Below are 21,048 nucleotides of genomic sequence, written 5' to 3' on the forward strand. Positions count from 1 at the left end.
TGAAATGTTTCCACAGTAATATGCATCTAACAAGTAAGTTTACTGAGATATCTTGACTAGAACAAAGAACTTAAAATATTATTGTAAAGATAATATAAAAAATATATAAAGTTTAAACACACTCTAAAATTATACAGCGCATCAAATTAAGTTTAATTAAGTAAAATTTTGTATTTTTTAAATTTCAAATATATTTTTTAAAATGTTGAACACAATTTTTTATCAGGTATGTATTAAATTATTTTAATATTTAAAATATAATGACATTCATGGTAAATTTCGAGATAATTAAAATTATCAACTATTAAACTTATTGAGTAGTACCAAAATCTGACAAAAATATTATTAAAACCATTGATAATTTATTTAAATATTACCAATTACGTTTTAATACTGCATCAATGTGTGTAAATATAAAATTTTAGATTTTTAGATAATATAAACTGTGATATGTTAAATTATCTCTGATATACTGATATTTATGATGAATTTCGAGATATTTCATACTGTCATACTGTTTATGAAACACATATAAAAATGTGTAATATTTATTATAATATAATTTTGCTAATTTAACAGTATATACTTATCAACAAAACACTTTTCTAAAAAAAATATATTTCAATTTAGTTCTTTTTTTAAGAAATATTTTTATATGTTACAAAAGTAACTATATGTAACAAAAGTATTATTAGTATATCTCATTGATCATTAATGATTTATTAATTATTTTTATTTTAATACTTTTGTCACTATTTATTTTATTTTTGCGTGAGAGTATGTATAGCAAAAGAAGTTACTTTACTGTCAGTTGTTAAATATCAGTTTCAGAAATTGTCAGATTTATCAGAATACTTTGTGCAGCAATCAATGATTTCTATCAATTATGGACACTTGTAACAGTTGATATCGATCATATCAAATTTAGTATGAATATATTTTTCTAATTTTGATAATTTAATAGTATATTTCTCGATAAAATACTTTCCTGTTAGTTCTGTTCTTCTCTTAGTTCTGTTTTCAAGAAATATATTTTGAAAAATTAGTAAGTACTTAGTAGGTACCGTTATTTTATGTTTTGTATTTTATAATTTTAGTGTTAGTTTGGTAAAAAGTCTGCGATGACCTATAGATGTGTCATAAATATTTGTTATTGAATTTTTTAAATGACCTTTTTTAAATATGTTAATTTTAAAAGGAAAACATTCTATTGAATTGTGACAAAATGTAATAATTTGTTGCTGTGAATCTTCACTTAAACGTAATCTGTATAATTTAAAGATACTCTATATACGATCGTTTATCTTGATGGTTCTGGTTTACATCAAAGATGTAATTTTTTTCCGTCGCCGCGGAACTACTGCATCAGATTTTCAAAGAACCAGTTAAAATTTTTTGTTATTAAGCTGATGATTACATTAATTGATCTTCTTTCAAAGCACAGGCAGATAACAAATTGATCAGCACTTAATTGGCTCTCATAAAAAATTATGCCTTCTTGGCAGAAGATGTGAGAGGACGCGGTTGCATTGGTAGCTGGAACAAGTGATCATTGATAGGTAGTCACCGGGCGATGGCGATACCATCTTGATACTGTACCCGGTCCGTAATGAGCAGTGTGTCTGGAAGTTGTCAATGTATCCCCTTGACAATCTGGGGGTAGATACTGGCGACCGTTCTTATCTCAACCCACTGCATTCTACGTTAATTAGGCCACCGTGTCCATTCCAAATCAAGAAGGTGTGGTCACTTTCCAGATCAATCTCTCTTAGCAGTTCTTTACCATCTTTGCATCTTGATATGTGGCAGCAACTTTTTATTTTGTTTCAATTAAGGCGGACTCTTTTCGCGGGATAAGCGGTGTAGACTTTACACGGTGTAAATCCACACAAATCAACTTAATTGACAACTGTATTTCTAAGTAGCTAATCTCTTTGAGACAACCTCAATATATATATATATATATATATATATATACTGACAAAAGTCAAATGAATATACTAGTTTAATAAAACAATTCTAAAATCTATATGTATGGTATATATGCTTCAATTTGTCTAATAGAAATATTCCATGATGACACCAAAAGTGCTCTTCGTTTACCATTATCAATATTAGATAATTAATTAAAAATGAATGTGATCAATTAACATATTAATTACGAATTAATTACTACTATAAATTCAAATAAAATATGTGATTTTGGTATTCATATATTTTAGTATACCGTTTATCGAATTTATAAATAAAATGTACGGCGGTGTTAAAATCGACAAGCAATAACCAAATGCCTCGAACAGTTTTGTTTGATTCGTGCTGCGGTGTGGGAAATTCATATGAAATTCATGACCGAAATTTTGATGCTTTCAATTGCTATCAAGATCGGTAACGGAGTGCAACCATGTGCAATTTTTGATTATTCGCGATAGTGGCGTGTAATTTCTGTTATCTTCGGTTTTTCAAACTGTTTTCCTCCATCATTGTTTCGACGTTTTGTATTGGAACTTTTATTATCTGGCGGTAAAAATTATACTAAAACAACGTGTTTTATACCAGCCATTAATTTCATTACACGCGCAACATTCAAAAATTTTAAATATCGAATGGTAGTGAGAATACGTTTCTGTCAAAATATTGATGGTTTGGTAATTTAAAAATATTGACCATATGTTTAAGAACATTTTCGTTTAATACATTAACCAACGAAATCAATTTAGTTAAACATATAGGATCATTTCCTTATATTTGTTTCTGGAACGTATACGTATTCGAATTGGGCTAAACAAACTGACTACTTGTAAGGTTATTTATCTGTTTATTCAAAAAGTATTTATATTCAGACAAAAATAACTAATGTGGATTCAAAAATATCTGTGTAATCAATAACATCAATCATGTTTTTTTTTATATATTTTAATTTTATTAAAAGCACTATTAAAAGAGAGACTTAAAACTCTAAAAAACTGTAGATATTTAAGAAACAATTGATAGATTGTTTAAATATTCGTATTTTATTAATTTTTTATTAATTTTAGATGCAGTTCTAATACTAAAATCAAATCTTAAAATAGTGATATCAATTTAAAATTCTTTATCTGAAAGAAAACTATAATACTTATCACTACATCTAAAATCACTAGAGATATTTATATTTATTCCTTTGCTCATTGTCAGTGATAACATGTCACGTATGTGTTTGATAAACTGGCCAAAAATAAACATACATAGGTATGTATACAGAAAATAAACGTTTCACATATACTAAATAAATATCCATTCATAAATTATATTTCCATTAAAGTTCACATTGCTCAAAATATTTATTTACATACTATTTATCCGCATGCACATTTACAAGCCCATACAACAGTTTTCATTTGTTTATCACTGATGATTCTCGAAACGTTTTATCTCGTTTAAAATCAGAATACACTATGGTGAATTTTATATATATAAATAGACCAGCTCATTATTAAATATACAAAATATGTGATTTATAGTCGGGCAGATAACTAAACCGAGCACATTCATGTCGCCAAATGGTTTAAAAATTATTATAAAGTGAAATTGATCCGATCCACAAAACGGCGATTTAACAATTCCGAACTGGACATAAACAGTTTTATTCGGTTTGGAATGTATTGCTTTTGTAGGAAATTGCAATATTTTTTTTCGAAAACCGCATCACGATAATACATAAATTTAATCGAACAATTTTAAAGGAAGCTTTGATTTGTGCCATATAAATTATTGGTTGACCATTACAAATATTTAAATAGTTAATATTTTGCAAAATAATAGTAATAAATAATATTAAATTGGTGAATTGCTTTTGCAAGTCATTTTCAATACACTTAAGATTTCGATTTTGGTTGCGATAGCGATCGTTTCTCGGTTCAAGTCTTGTTCCTTTCCAGTTTCTAGTTACTTCGCCTGAAGTGAAAATAAACAAGCATAAATCATATAGTCGCGATATATTTTACGGAACGAAAAAAGTCCCGTTCCTTATCAATATTGTGGTTGTGGGTGAGTTGTTTTATATGGGCGGTTTCGCGCCGTTATCTGTAAATGATCCTACCATATTTATCCACTTATTACATAAATCTCTCGAATTATATGCCTGGCTCAATTAGACTCTTAAGATGCAGCACAGGGATAATTATATGTTTGCCCATGCTTTTTTACTGGCTCATTCTACGATACCACACCATGTGTTGATTCATCGTGATTCACAGTGAATTATCTGTAAACCCGTTAACAAGAACTTGACTGAGAAATTTATTATAAATTTTATATTATTTTTACAATTTACTAATTAATGTTTTGCGAAAATACTTTTACTTTATTGGTTCGGTACTTTACAAGTTGCTAATTATAATTTTCACCATAATGGTTTTGCATTTTTACGATTATTTAATATATCATATATGAAATTACAAAAAACATTAACTTAAATTATTATATATATATATATATATATATTGTGAAATTTAATTAAATTTTTCTTAATTAATTATCTATTGCACGTTAAACTAAAATAGTTAAATAGTTATATATTTATTTAATTTAACAATAAATTATTAAATATTATGTATACCATTATATAAATTTAATATTAGTTAGGCTATTCCAACTAGACTTCAACCTAAATATTTCGCTTCAATCAAGTTGTAATTAAATTAACAAAATTGAAATACATTACATCATATACGAAAATGTTATGATAACTTAACCATCTCGTGCCAATCAGAAAGATTCAGTATTGTAAGAAAAAAACACATTACTTTCTAACATAAATAAGCTTGAATTTATGAAGAGTACAATGGGAAATAACTTTCAACAAGTTTTTAGAAGTGGTAAGATAATAATAATAATACTAATGTAACAATTTTTCCATTATTAAAAAATAAATCTATCATAGTAAATAAATACAACAAGAAAATATAAGATAAGTGCTGTGATAACAATATTCAAATGAAGGATGACATTAGATGTTAGATATCTATTAACTTTAAACTGTTTAATTAAAGTTAACGCTAAATGTTCTTACTTAATTTTATATTTACTAATTTATAAAGTTAAGTGGTTAATCTACTAAATAATTAGGTTATTTCAACAAGGATTCAATTTAATTTTTGTTCATAGTAACAATTTTCATTAAATTAATAAAATTAATATAAATAAATATTTAACTATCTTGTGAAAGATTGAATTTCATACATATAATTAACATATTCTAGAATCTTCATTAATAAGTTTTAATTTAATGCACAAGTAACGTAAGGCTTTAGAGTTGGAATTATGTTCTGCAAAATTTCTGTTGATGAAAGTATAACTAGTACTCAATAATTCTAGTATTACAATTCAGTATCTTTTCATGCCATAAAGGTAGCCCTATTGTAGTAAATAAATACAACAAGTAAAATTATGACTTTAGTGTTAAGATAACAATATTTAGTTGGGAAGAAGGCTGTAAAAGTTAGGAGCCAGTTTGGGCGATTATCCGCCATCCAATTTGCCAAAGTCTGCGGCAAAAAATTGCATTCGCCGGTAATAGAGGAGCGAGTGTCAAGGTGAGAGGAGCCGCCGCGGCGGCAGTCGTCAGTGCACCGCGTTCGAGTGTCGCGTCGTCCCCCCAGCGCTGGTGTGCAGGTCATATCGGCCGTTATCTCAAGCAACCAGCAGCAATATTACTTTCTTATCTACATCGTCTCGTTTCCTACTTCCACCTCGTATCTTTCTCGCTATCGGCCCCGGCACAGGCCCACACCCGTACAGGAATGGGGGGCAGAGGCGCCCCCATGAACACCTATCGCCGCTCCGCATCGTCTCACATACACATACGTGTGTTTATGTCCTCCTGATAACGCCCTGATTAATACCAACACTCTACAGAAAACAACAGTTAAGATAATGCCATCCGTTGAGAACTGGTATATGCCATTCCGATAACTTCCGGTTAACTCCAGCGAAATATTGCAATGTGCATCCAAAAAGAAATTAATTTTCAGACCCAAGATAACCTGAGTCCCAATTCAATCGGAACTGTATAGTTCAATAGTGGCTCAAAATATTCAATGTTTGTTGATGGTCGTATGACCCTCAACATTTTTTTAAGGTTAAATTTTTCGATAAACTATTGCTATAAATATTACTATCTAGCCCATGACATGTTTAATTTATGGAGACCACACAGGTATAAATGTCGAAGTTAATGCCTGTGATTTATTGATTGGCATATTTCCTGTATAATGATAATTTTGCATGAAATCTGATAAGAAACTGTACATTTACTGAACTCGGTTTATCGTTATAATATAATCGATTTGAGTCTGTCAATATCGAAACGGTGTATAATGAAAATAACATTATAATTTGCCAACGTCCAAACAAGTAATTTGTCCTAAATGCGTAAATATTTAAAATTTAAGACATTCTTGTTAATTAAATGACATTCAAAATACATTGCGTTAAATATTTTGTTGCGTGTCAATTTTTTTCATGTATGCTACAATACGATAACATTAATTATCACCATAAGTCGAAAATATCCTCGAAGGACTCATTACGTCTAATGTCATCGTACCAGTATTTTAATCAGTTAATATTATTTTTATATTTTTATTATTATAGAATTATATATTTTAAAACAAGTCAAAATTATAGTTCTTATTTCATTAATATTTTAACAACATCTAGTTTGACATCCAACTTCAACACTGATTTATTTGCTTAACAGAGATTGCATATTATAATTGCGGAACATAAAATACAATTCTACAAATTATTATGTGTACTTACTTCACAACAAAAGCGGACTGTTTGAATAATTGAATTGCTGAACAAAACTCGTCTTAGTTTGTTTTAATCTGTCTCTTCTACATTCACTATTTACAGAGTTTTCATGGACCTATTTCCGGATTATATAAATATGCAAACACAAAGTACGTTAAAATTTTATTTATAATACTTAAAATTATACTGTCAAAAATTCTATTTACGTTTGACGAACTGATTTATAGTACGAAAAATTGAACATTTCTATAGCATAACAACAACTCAAGTCTGAAGGTACCGTAGTCCTCTGCTATTTATAAAAATTCAAGAATAATACAGTGTCTTTTGACCTAATTCTGTTAATTTCTGCAGTAGTGGAAATTCACGCGGATTATCTATTAACTATGACCCACATAAAACATTATCAAATTGAATGAAGATGAAAATAATATTAATTGAAAATATCTGGAAGGAAAGTAGTTTTTCAGTTAGTGATTATTATTATACTATATACTTTAGTATGAATATGAGAATTTCCAAATAATTGCTATAAGCATATAGAGATAATTTGTTTAATAAAACTAGAAAAAATTAATTAAAAATAAATTTTAGATGTTATTTCTGCAAGAAGTCGGTTTTATCACATTCCTCAAATGATAAGGTCACCATCAAGTGTAGCTGCGCATATTTTCCGAGCCACTTTATGTTTACAGTTAGAATAATAAAAAAGAAACTCATCTTCATGTGATAGGCATCTCTCCGAAACGGAATTAATTCAAAAAATTTTACAATACGTCCCATTTTTAGTCATATCGCGTTTAAAATTTCAAACGATAAAAACAGAAAAAAAAAAAAACGAATCGAGATAGGGCATAAAAGAAAAACGCCGCCATGTAATATTTTAAAGTGTTTTTGATTTACGCCGAGATTAAGATTGAGTTCGGCGTATGGAAGCAGTATTTTGAAGTCAAACTTTCTTGAACGCCCCGATCACAATCACATCAGATGGACCTTTTGTTTATGATCGGATTGCATAATAGATTTTACTAGTACCATCTATTAAATATGTGTAAAAATCAAAATTATTTTAACAGTATTGATACTGAAGTATCTATAATTCATATGTATAATATTAGATTCAGTGCAAACATTTTTTATAAAATAGCATATAATTTTAGTGGATAGATATTAATAATGAAATTTACGAGAAGCGTTACGCAAATATTTAACACAGAAAAGAGGAAGGCGAAGAAGGCATTTATGAAGGGGGCATCGTAAATATTGTAATCGATAGGTGTCAGACTCGAGGCATGAAAGGAAATCGCTAATAAATTGCTGTCGTAAGAGGAAAGCGGTAAAGTATAAGAGAGTGAAAATGTGATCTATCTGTCATCTCGCTTAATGACATAATCAAAAACCTAACGCGTTAACCACTCGAAAAGCTGAAAAAGGTAGATTCGACATGCAATCCTCGCCCGCTTCAGTGGCTGCTGCTTCCCGAGTGCCTTTATCGGGGGCGAATTAATGCAGCCATATAAAACGTAATTATTTTTTCAGCGAAGAAGATATTTTATAGAATCAGAGAGATGCAAATCCCAGATCCCGGTTTTCGGTTAAAAGCACGTAGTGCTTTTATCAATCTAATAATCATAATAACGAAAAGCACTTTAGTATATCCCAGTCTGCAATATGTCGACTAATACTGGTAAAGCCTTGCAAGTGAACTTTATCTTGGATATATCTTTTTGATGGAAATGAAAATTGCAATTGTTTATCATTAGATACTCACTCACAGGTTTAACAAGCAAAAAGATTTTATGAAAACCCAGTTTATAAAATTGATTAAGGGCCTTTTTGTCGTGAGTCAGTCGGTCAACGGAGCCCGGAACAAAACTTTGACGCTAAAATGTGGCAGCAGATAAAAGAATGTTATCGTTTCCCGCACGTATAACTACAAGTTTTCATATAGAGTTGCTTATCGCGGTTTGAAGGAGCCGGGCAAGTGAGACAGCTAGTGGATGGAGTTAGTCTAAGTTTGCATTCTGGTATAATCTTATCGCCTCTGTATGTTGAATGTACCACGGACATTGTCATTGAGACTTATCTGCACATCTTCCGACTATTCTCCACTGAAGACATGCATATCTTCTGAGGACGCTCCACGGTGCATTTTGGGTCCTCTTGTTGTTGTAATGCTTTCCTTCAAGAAAATTCAATGTTTAGTCGTATAATTTTTGATGTCATAATCTAATCATTGCGGTCATCAGAAAGTAATTCCATTTGTTGTCGTTTAAGTGTAATTTCTATAATGACTAGCTTGTAAGTAGATTCAATTTTACATTTATCCATGAATTTTAAGTATTGTTTACATTGTAATAGTGAAATTCAGCTCTTATATCTTATTTTTCCACACATATTTTTATTATATGAAAATAATAAATCAATTAAATATGACAAATAGCCACTTAAAGTTAAAATTTCAACATCCATACTAGCATATAAGTATAAAAAATGCGGACAGACCAGAATTTCCATATTTAGTACATATAACAAACCCTTTTCTAGGCCACTTAAAATAACGAGTTGCCACGAAGAAAAAAGAAAAACGTCCTTCTGTCCATCGTACCTCGCCGGGACTATATTCTAATAAACATTTCTGCTCATAACTGATAAGGCAGCATTGATGAATATAAATAAGGCTGTGGCGACGGCCGTTATCGCAGCGGTGCATTGGGGGGACCGTCGGGGCAGAACTGGGACGAACGGGTGGCGGGCGGCCGCCCCCCAAGTGCGGACTGAAGCTAAGGATATTTAGATATTCTAATAGTGGCGGCGTTTCACTGATAACATGTATGCTACTGCTTGGTCTGGTGCGATAAGCGTCGACTCGGGGAGGTCTGTGCCGCTGATAAAGACGCTCTGCGTCGCGTTGCTCTTCTGTTTCTCCTTAGACGTGGCGATAACGCCGGGTCGACGTCGTGGCCTACTCTACACTTTTTTGACGCGCGGACTTCCATTCTCCATCGCACAATTGTTTAAACAGACTTTAATTATAAATTTGGACACTATTGTATTGTTTTGTTTTATATAGTGATATTAGCCCAATCAATAGTTAAGAAGAGGTACCTAACAGTTGTTTGCAAGACAAATTAGTTAAAAGAGATAATAAAATCATCTTTTATGTACACGGAAAACAGTTGACGAAGACAAAAAACATACCAATCGACTGAATTTTGAGAGAAACATAATTTATGAGATAGTAAAAGTCTCTGCCTCTCTCGTTCTTGGTGTCTTACTCAAAATGCAGTTGGATCAAACAATTTTCTATTCGGTATATATAGGAGAGAGTTTTCTGGTTTCGAGCATCGATATTTACTACTCCAATTTATGTTTTTTTTTGAGATTATTAACTACAGATATTAAGCTATTTGGTACTTGACCTGTTTGAAATAGTAGCCTCTTGCACAATTGTTTCAGCAGACCTTAATTATCAATATCAATCAGCAGTTAAGAAAATAAACTTAACAGTTCTTTGGATGACAAATTAGTTAAAGGTGCTTCTACAAAACTGTCATTTATGTACATAACATAACTGTTTAAAATTATGCAACTAAGTAAACAATTATTTGCATGTAGCAGTATTAACATTAAGTAAACTGCGTGTTTCCTATGTGCCGCATATTGTGAAGAACTCAGTGTATATCATCAGAGTTTTTCGGTATTGTTATTTGCAACAAGTCTTTGAAATGCAATTATAAACTGCACTTTAGACACGAACAGACTTGGTAATGATGTATTCCGAGTATTGTTCCTGTCTGTCGAGATATAAAGGATTTTGAACACGTATTTGCACATTCACTATCGCAGACATGCCTACAATAAACAACCGAGATGATACTTAATGAACTACGTCTAAAGATGCGCTTCCTGTGTCAATTACATCACATTTCCTGAATATTTAAATGATGTGTGAAATATGTAAAATTATATAATTATATACAAACGTTCCAACCATATAGATTTAAATTGAAATAATTATTTTAATGGAAAATATGCTTTATATAGATAAAGGTATTATTTTATTTCGGCCTTGTATGATGAATTCAAATTTAAACTGAATATTTCCATTATTCTGAAACATAAACAAAAATATTTAAGTTGCTAGGACAGATAAGAAAATGTTAGAAAATTATATTATTATTATTGTTATTGTTATTATTATTATTATTGTTATTATTATTATTATTATTATTATTATTATTATTATTATTATTATTATTATTATTATTATTATTATTTTTATTATTAAGATTAATAAATACTTTAAATTACCCATTTTCCATACCATTTTATGACACCTTCAATTCCAAGAGTCTGTAAATTATGATATAGTACTACTTAATGCAAATTACAAGTGGACATTTGTATAATAAACTTACAATCGCTTGAATTTAGTTGTATTACAACTGGATCTAATTTTAGCATCTGCTTATGTACAGAATATATTTGTGCATAAGAAACCTTAGAAGACAAAGACTGCAGTCTAAATGGTGCAATGAAAGACGTTCTCCCAGCCAAGATATAATTGTTATTACGTCAGTTTACCTACACCCACCGTTCCTTCTTATCGCACAAGTGTAAGAACCGACAACAAACCACCTGACAATCGAGCGTCCGGTCTTACATTTATCAACTGACAAAGGAAGACGTTTACCCCAATAGTTCAAAATAATATGTTACGAAAACTGCATATACAAATCTATATGTGCATTTCCGAATGCAATATTACAAGTGGCGTTGTGATTACCAGTGTATTGTGTTTAAACTTGTGTAACGCCAGACTGCATTTAAAGCTGGCATATCTAGTCGACGACCTATTATTCATCTTTTTGTGGCCATTGCAAAGCAAAAACATCAAGATAAATTATTCCGTGCAGATTTGGGTCAGAGATAACAGTCATATGAGATGAAGAGTTTTGCGTAATTTCTTTAAAGAGACACATTCGTCGAAGCGTCTGGCGTAAAATACCTGATGATCCTGAGATTATACAAAAACGATCTTCATGCACTGCACATTTAAAACTGGTGTCGGTGGCAGCATACATAAATATAACTGCCTCATAAAACAAGTGAGCTGCCATCAAACGAGAGCCGCATCAACCATTCATAACTTTGCATAGAAATGGATTTTTATTTCTGTGTAGTAATGAACAGTTTTTGCCCGTTTTATTACACTTGGAAGTATTACAATAAGGTTTTCCTCCACAATATCATAATCAATTAAATAATAACATAAAACGTTTAACAAAACTGTTCCTTTTTGAAAAATGAAAACGATAAAAATGTGTCTATAAGTATGTATTTAACTCCTATAGAAATATGAAAGAAGTTGCTAGTATTGAAGATTATGTTTGTACTAATTTGTATAGCTTTGAGTATTGTAACATTAAATACTAGGTCATATATGCCTTATTGGAAGCGAAATGGGAAAAATAAAAATGATACATATATGTGTATGATTTTAGCTTTAAGCATCCATATTTATTCAAATTTAAATTGCTTTGAGAATAGTATTAGTAGGACTTATTCGAAGAGCGTTAAGAAAAAATATAAATGTGTTATAGAAGGGGCTCACATCTATTTAGACTATTTTGTTTTGTAAACAAATCTGAAGGATTTGTTTATATTTGATAATCGGGGCAGATTTTAAGAAAGAACCGGGCAGTCAAGCTTTAGATGTCGAGGGTTAAACTACGTTTGTTGTAATAAAGCGTATTATTGTGAATTTAGTGTTTTAATCATACTAAAAAGACAGATTAACAGTCGCTAATCTATCATATATATATATATATATATATATATATATATATATATAATTTACTGGAAGGGGGTTAAACAACATGTGAAAAATGTTTGTAGCTTTGGATATTAATGCTTATTCCAATTTATATTGTTTTTAGAATTGAAAGTTTTATTCGAAGAAAGTTGGGAAAGATTAAAATAATATAAAGATATGAAAGAAGTTTCTAGTTTTGTGCCCCCATATTTATTCTAATTTATATTTAGAGAAAGTGAAAACTAATATACCTAAATATACGAAAAAAGTTTTCAGTTTTGAGTTTATTTCAATTTATAATGTTTTGAGAATAGTATCTATAGAGACTAAGTTGCATATGGCCAATCTGAAGGGGAGGGAAAAAATATAAATTCGCAAAAGAAATTTCTAGTTTTGATCATTTATGTTTACATCAACTTGAATAGCTTGGATCATTCCGTTTGAAGACGATTGATAAATACTAACTAGGTCATTGGCTCAGCTATTTAAAAAGAGCTTTATATACTTACGAACGGTCGAAGCAAGATATCACATACCTTTAAACAAAAAAATATATATATATATATGTGACACTGAATATTACAGAAAAATAAAATAAAATAACAAATAACGTCGTTACTATTTATCAGCGAAGCCGTGGGTTTGTACACATCATTTATTTATCACACATTGCCCTAATGATGTAAAAATGAAGAAAATATCAGTATATACGCGCGATAATGTACGTGGTGGGGGCGGCATCTAATGAAATGAAACTCCCGGTGTTCATATATTACGAATTGTTCGGGACCGATGATAAAAGTTACGGGGGGCCTGAGTGCTTTATCTATCGGCAGAAGGCACCGTGTGCACCGTAATCAGAATTGCATGAAGAGGAAAGCCGAACAGAAAGACCACAATGATTTATTATTTTTATCTTTGCGGTTTTAGAAAAAGTGTGCCGCAGATTACCTGAGTCCTAATGATACGCCATTAGTGTAGTCGCCGCCACTGCTTAGGCCGCCGTTTTTGGTTTTCCTTTACCAATTGAAATTACATTGATTTACGATTTTTATTTTATTTTAACTGATGGTTATTATTGGGAGATTTGGGCTGGTTATTATGACGAAATGAGAACAAAGAATATTTTGTTCCGAGTTCCATTACGCTTGCCAATATTGACTGCATCTACGTTTCATACAATATCGTCCGACCAGACATAAAAAGAATGTTCATTAAAATGCAAAGTGGTTGTGTGCGTCCCAATCTGATTAACTTAATGATCTATGAAACAAAGTGTCCGTTATAATTTCTGAGACGTCGTATTGTAGATTCAATCGCGGTATTTTGATAAGCGATGCTTCGTCTCTTAGAGATAAAATTCGCTCGGCAAGATTAAAACCGAGTGGCGTTTCAGCGTTCCTTTTGCACGCCAATGCGATTGTCTATGGGTAATCTGAATATAAATATTAGTTTATCATATTTGAAAATCCTCTTCCATTAAGATACCGAAAATACATAAAGGCATTACTTAAGTTTATCTGCTATTTACTCGAGGCTACATTGTATTTTATTAATGCGCAAAAGACATCTCACAATAAATCTATTCTGGTGTATATTAAATCAATATGTGGCCGTTAAAGTACCACAGACCCATATACGAATCCTTCATATGGCTACAAATATTTGCATTCAGATAAAAGTCAATCGTAAATTGATGTTTGTAGATGGTTCCAATGCGTTAAGTGGTTTTGTCTATTTGGCAAGATAAACTAATAACTATTGACGCAATTTTGGGGATAACTATATCCTATTTGTGACCAACAATTTGATTTATTCGCTGGTCCTGTAATAATAAAACTTGAAACAAATACCATATCCTTTCACAACGCCGTGTATAGGAAGCACTAAATCTTACAATGGTTTTAATTAAGTCAATACAATCGGGTATTCCCCACAAATCATGTAGAGGTTAATTAATGTCCCCCCGCAATCAAAACGTGCCTTTCATAACGAGGCAGTCCCGTCCAAATGAATCAATTGGATACAAGTGCGGTCTGGATGTACTTACAAGTACAAGTCGGGTTGTGAAATAATTGAGAGATTTATTCGCGTAGGAACACATAAATCAACGGCTGAAGAAGCCAGTGTAAGAACCGGCAGAGCGTGATTCACATTACCGACCGAGCTTGCCGCGATATAGGAAGGAACGTCTCCCGTAATCATTTTTGCCTTGCCATTGTGATATGATATATATACTCGCCTATCTGATCGTGCTTATCATTGTCTGCGGGGTGTTATTACCGACACTGGGACATGTACTTTACGGCGTTGCATTTTCCTTTAAAATTTATGCAAACCACGTGAAAATATTAATATTAAGTTAAAACTTTCAAATTGGAATAGATAAGGATTTATTTTGGACACAATCATATTTTCGTTTGAAGATAATCATGTCAACAGTAATCTAGTTCTTTATAGATGACGATTTGTCTAGGAAAAAACAAGGAACAAATTTGTTTGCCTTGTCTTTGGCACCATGATTGATTTTGTCCCAATTTCTGATAAATGGAATTATTCAAATTTAGCTTTCTAGTCTATTTTTTTATACAAAAAAGCATAAGCTTTTTAATAGCAGATATAAGGGTAGTCTTGTAAGTGTTGTATATATATATTGACGAGCAGAATTTAAATGAGGCTATGTGTGTTGGAAAGAGAATTATCGCACTGGTCTTTCAAATGCGATGATTATGAGGTATACTGAAGACAAATTCACAAATTGGAATGTCGATTGAAAGTCACCATGAAATAGTCATGTTAAAAAATGCAATGCATTGTATATTGGTTGAAAATTTGCCAATAATTGAACAAAAATAGTATCGAGTGTTTTAGTTTTTCAGGCTTCATATAGATGATTGTTTTATCTTTAAGAATACTCAAGTTTATCTCTATGGATACTAAAGTAAAATTCTTCTGTTGGAAATCTAGAATTATATACAAATTTTTAAATCATTGAGCAACTAACGTTTCTGTTGGTACTACTTCAAAACAATCGATATAAAGTTTGGAAGTTTAAACTGCTGTAGAAGTATATAAGTGATGCAAAGATAAAGTATAATATATTATTTTTATTATTATTATTATTGTTATTATTATTACTACATAAATATGAGTAAATTTAAAAATTTGAAGTGTTGTTGTTACTCAAGTAATCAGTCGTAATGGATAACGAGATTTAATAGTATTTTACACGAAATGTTAACGAACTCCCAATTTAAGTGATATTAATCTAAACTTGAGATAACATTCTATCAAAAATATGAAATTATCAAATTACCATTATGTTCTTTAGGGACAATTTATATTTATAAAAGAAGTTGACATCGACAACTCCGTTAATCACAATTAGCTTAATAATAATAATAACAATAATGATCATTATTTCAAATTTATAATTCAAATAAATAGAGGCTTATTTTTTTAAATGTTTTATTCCAATGCTAATATTGTTAAATTCATCACAAATTAACATATGACAATAATCTCTATACGGTACTTACTGACTTATACCATCTGATACATATTAAGTCACAATCTCTTCCATCTTTTAATATTGTTTAGATGACATCACACACAAAGGAAAATACGTAGCATGAATAAGGTTTATACAAGCGCACCCTGGTCTTAAAATGTCTATTTAGGTTTAATCTACTTATTACTTATCTATTTTTAATAACTATTCACAATAATATTAAGGTATATAAATTCTAATAAACTACCTATTGGATCAAATAAAATATTATTATAAATACAAGTATTGTATGTATATAAGTATTTTATCCATACAAAACATTCTTCAGGGTTACAATTTTTACCTTCGTGCGTCTTAGATATAAACTCTGATAGAACACATTTACGCATTTAGTAGATATGCATATATGATTATTGTTAAGATCCGACTCAATTCACATAAATACAAAGATTCTTTAGTTATGCATACGATACATATTCTTTATACATATATACCTTTACATTGTACGTACGTATACGCAATAGTTAATCTCCTAAAATGATCGCCGTTAGTATGAGAACCTCCCAAGAAGATGTGCTTATCGCCGTTCGTGGTAAAGCAATGTCAAATATAAAATTTACAAGCAAGCCGCATCCATAAATGTTCGCGACTTTTTTACTGATTTGTTTTAATTTATAAGCGCATTCATATTAATGAAACTGTTAGTAATACTCCAGGAAGTTAGATTTAGATAAAAAGTATAATAATAAAATTAGGCACTCAAAAAAGTATAAGTAAGTTGGTTCAGTGTATATTTCGATACATTTTTTATTATATTTAAACAAATTCAATTACAGTTAGCATTTTCAGTTCATATTTAGTCTATTCATTCAATTTTCGTAAATTTGTTTTTTGTTAAAAGAATGTATTTAATTAAAAAATCAGCTTTCAAAGTACACTATATATTTGGAGAAGATACTGTAAGTGCATTTATTGAAGATGAACAACATCAATGGAACAATACTTAAAAAGTCTTAACCCAAAAAAATTTTGTTATATTAATAACTTATCAAGAGGCTAAACCATCAACTGGCTATTGCTCGCAGATTGTTTATGGAAACTTACTCAATGACCATTTTCTTTAGTCAATAGAGAAGATGTTCTGTTTTTTTTAAGGCAACGCAAGACCACATGTCGTATAGAGACTTAAAGCAAGCAAATATTAAAAGTGATAGTTGCATGACAGAGATTGTAAATGATTCCCACTACGGAGCAAATTTGCAGACTTTCACTGTCTCTGTCGTGCATGATGTCTCTCTCAAAATTCAGTCGTAACAAACGCTTTTCGGTTGGAATAACAATATGAATAATAAAATTGGGATTCACAACAAATTGTATCTTAATACTATTCGATAAGAGGATAATCAAATTATTCTATTTTGACTAATAGATTTTTTGAGTAGATCTCTGTAGATATAATCTCACTAATATTATAGTAGCAGTATTATACAATACAAATATTCAGTTCTATAAACACCGTTTAATATTGTTGATCAGTGAAAAAATCAATTTAGTAGCCAGCTGTAACAATTCAAAATTAAGAACTTAACAAGGATACGCAACTAATCCTGTTGAAAAATTCCTCATCTGACATCTGGTGGTTTAAGAGCAATTAGCCGTATCTCGGTAGGCTGTATGAATGCGATAGCGATGAACGTCCAGTGCGGACGAATCACCGTTCATATCTTTTCCCTTCTTTTTCCTCTGCCCCCTTCACAAACTCCGTATCTTTTTTCAGCCAGATAAAAACGGCATCCCGGCTACGCTAATGCGATGCGAAGATAACAATGTACTCAACTTTTTACGCGCCTTTTTTTGTGTCGAAACTGACAGGCGATAAGTCAATGTATTTACACGACACACTTATCCGGTGCTCTTTGGCATTTTCGAATGTACGCCTTGGTCTCTTCCTGTTCGCGCGGCAACGTATTTTTCAAGTTTTATTTGGTTTGGTGAAAGTTTGCCGGGTGTAATTTATAACCAATGAAAGAATACAAGGTACCGTACCCAAGTGTGAGGAGATAATCTTTGCTATAATGTAACCATAGCTAAACTTATGTTATCTCATAGTTACAACAATATTATGGATTTAGCTTTATTGTAGTAAAAGTTACCCAAGTTATATCTAACTTCAACTTTTTCTTTATTCACAGATTCACTGAAATATTCAGATCTGTTCCTTCGAGAAATGTCAACGAAAAGTGATTTTTTTAGATAAAGGACGACTTTTTTTACTTTTACCAATTTTCATTTATCAATCGGCTAAGAACCGATATAGATATCCTAATAAAATACTGTTTGCTGTAATTGACATTTTAAGTAAATTGATGTTTGGTTATTTAAATGTATAAATGTAAACGAATAACTTTTTCAATACCTACAATTTTTTCTTTATTTTACAGTGATTTGTATATTTTTTACGAAATGAAGTGACGTTTAACAATTCTAAAAAGGGATAATATACTTTTTATTTGAATGTTGTTTTTAGACATCAATATTTTTTTAAAAGATATTCTTTTAATAAGAATATAATATATAATAATTTGAGATGCATGTATTAGTAAAAGTTGTATGATACATTTTTTAACTGAATTTAAACAAACTACCTTTATACGTCCAAAATATTATGTAGGAATAATATAAAGATAATGAGAAATATTAATCTGAAAATTAATAATGCAGTGTTATGAATATAAAAATACCACCAGATATAACTCGATAAAATTGTTTATCAGATCAATAAACTGTGAAGATAACCCTTACAAACATAGTACTCGATGTAATATCATCATCTACAATACTTGTTCTAATAACATCCACAACAAACCTTTTTCATCCCCAATATATTGAAAGTTGACACAGCTGAAATATCGCCTCTTGAATAGTTTGATGGGCGCTTGATAGTCGAGGATCATGTCCAGCATGTTTAGAAATTACTTAACTCGTTGTCACTATCGTCGATTTTTTCGAAGAATAAGTGTATTTCGGGTACACGTGCGCGTCACTGGTGCAACGATTTCTTTTTGTCATTATATTGTCGCGACTGGCACACTGAAGTAACTGAACCCGAGTTCAGATCAGAACAATCTTTAAATACACATCAAAAATCACTATACGTTATCAGATCCGATAAGGTATGTTTGATGTTTGTGATATACTACAAAGTTTCCGTTGATGATATTATAAAAATCTGATAAGAGGGTATATTTAGGTTAGGGTATTTGATTATGGATAAGATTATTCTCATGGTTTGAAAATACTATAACGATAAAAGACAGTCACAATATATTTTCTTAAATTAAATGTGATTAAATTAAAGTGGTATCTCAGAAATATTTTTCCCACTTAAAATGTGTAGCCCTTTGCTTGGGTTTCCAACATGTATAAAATGTAATCATTAATTGCACATTTACTTAGTGTACTTAGTCACATTTAATATGTTGTTATATAAAATAAAATCCATTTTATGAATTCTTTCATATTTCACATAAATATTGATAGTGACCGGTCCGGAGTTTCATTAATTAACATTGATTTGTATAAAACTGAAATAAAACTTAATTAAAACTAGCGACTGATCATCTTTCGATCAATTGACATATACAAATTGAGTAGAATAATAAATTGAATGTTATCGTCCATAATAAATGGTTTTTAATGGGATTTTAATTCATTATAGTCTATTAAAGGAGTCATATTCAATTTGTTGTTACATATACGAGGCTATATAACGAAACCGTGGTAACAATTCTAAAAAACAAGCCACCTACATGGAAAGATAACATCTTGGGGTATCGGAGAACTGGTTTTGTCGAATTATTAACCCGTAAACATTGAAATAAACAAGCCAGAAAGACGATCACAGTGATTTGGGACGGCACAATAAGTATCTTTTAGGAAAAGTTGTTTTAACCGACAATATTGATTATATCTAAGAGAAGGGACATTAATCAGATTTAATTATTTATAGAAAAAATTGATTTTTAAATTTTAAATATTGATAAATCCATTAACGTATTTATCTAACTACAAATCATTTATAATATTACTTGATCCAACTGAAGATGATTCAAATGTAGTTTATCACTGATAAATTATCTGAGACCAATTTTCAAAAAACCCAATATTAACTAAATAAACATTAAGTAAAGCGATGGAACGATAGTGTCTATGGTTAATTTGACCATGATGGACGACTACGGTCGGTCCACTGTGAGAATTTTTACGTGGCCGAGAGTGGCTCAAAAAGCCAGACTATAGTCGATAAGGAATTATGCGATCGTTATCGGATCGAGTCTCGCTTTCCATTAACACTTGTCGATTATTTTATTCGAGGATATTTGCCTTTTTCAGCTGCTTGAAAGATTTATGACTCGAGCGAGTAATATTAAACGGACTTATCTGAGTATAATACGGTACAATATTTGAATTACTACCCACATAAATAAAATTGTATGGAATTTATATAATATGGAAACACATTACATAAATTGGAATATGGAATTTTTAATGTACATACAATGATACAGGTTATCCCTTAACAAAGAAGTCATAGATGACTAATATTTAAAACATCTTTGTTCTATCAGAAATAAATGTAAAAACAATTTTTTTACAAAATATTAAGACATTCCAAGTAGCAAAAATCAATAAGAAAAAGATCATCAACATTTAGCTTCTACTTTGTTAAAAAATCCTCTTTCACCAAAAATAATGAATACATGTAATTTTTGTGTCATTTTCATGGATTTCAGATTAATAAATGAAGTTTTAAAATTACGAGAATATTGGGATTAGATACGTCCCGTTCCGTCGTTCTCATGCAAATGTTCAATTTCCTCATCTTTGTAATATAATTTACCACGCCCACAAACCAGGATAGACC

At 30.5% G+C, this 21,048-nt stretch overlaps 1 protein-coding gene across 3 annotated transcripts in view; it reads right to left on the minus strand.

Annotated features, from left to right (window-relative positions):
* The window catches only part of LOC109596126 (zinc finger protein ush), a 114,165-nt gene that overhangs the window by 15,109 nt on the left and 78,008 nt on the right, over positions 1-21,048 (minus strand). The window contains exon 1 of one of the 3 annotated variants that reach the window (XM_049966166.1): positions 18,991-19,238. The exons of the other annotated variants lie outside the window; for them this stretch is intronic. Within the exon in view, the coding sequence (XP_049822123.1) occupies positions 18,991-19,087 (97 nt within the window). The 5' untranslated portion in view covers positions 19,088-19,238. Of the gene's footprint in view, positions 1-18,990; positions 19,239-21,048 lie in introns of those variants that run through there. 3 annotated transcript variants of the gene reach the window in all.

This window comes from Aethina tumida, chromosome 4 (assembly GCF_024364675.1).
Source record: "Aethina tumida isolate Nest 87 chromosome 4, icAetTumi1.1, whole genome shotgun sequence".
Taxonomy (NCBI): Eukaryota; Metazoa; Arthropoda; class Insecta; order Coleoptera; family Nitidulidae; genus Aethina; species Aethina tumida.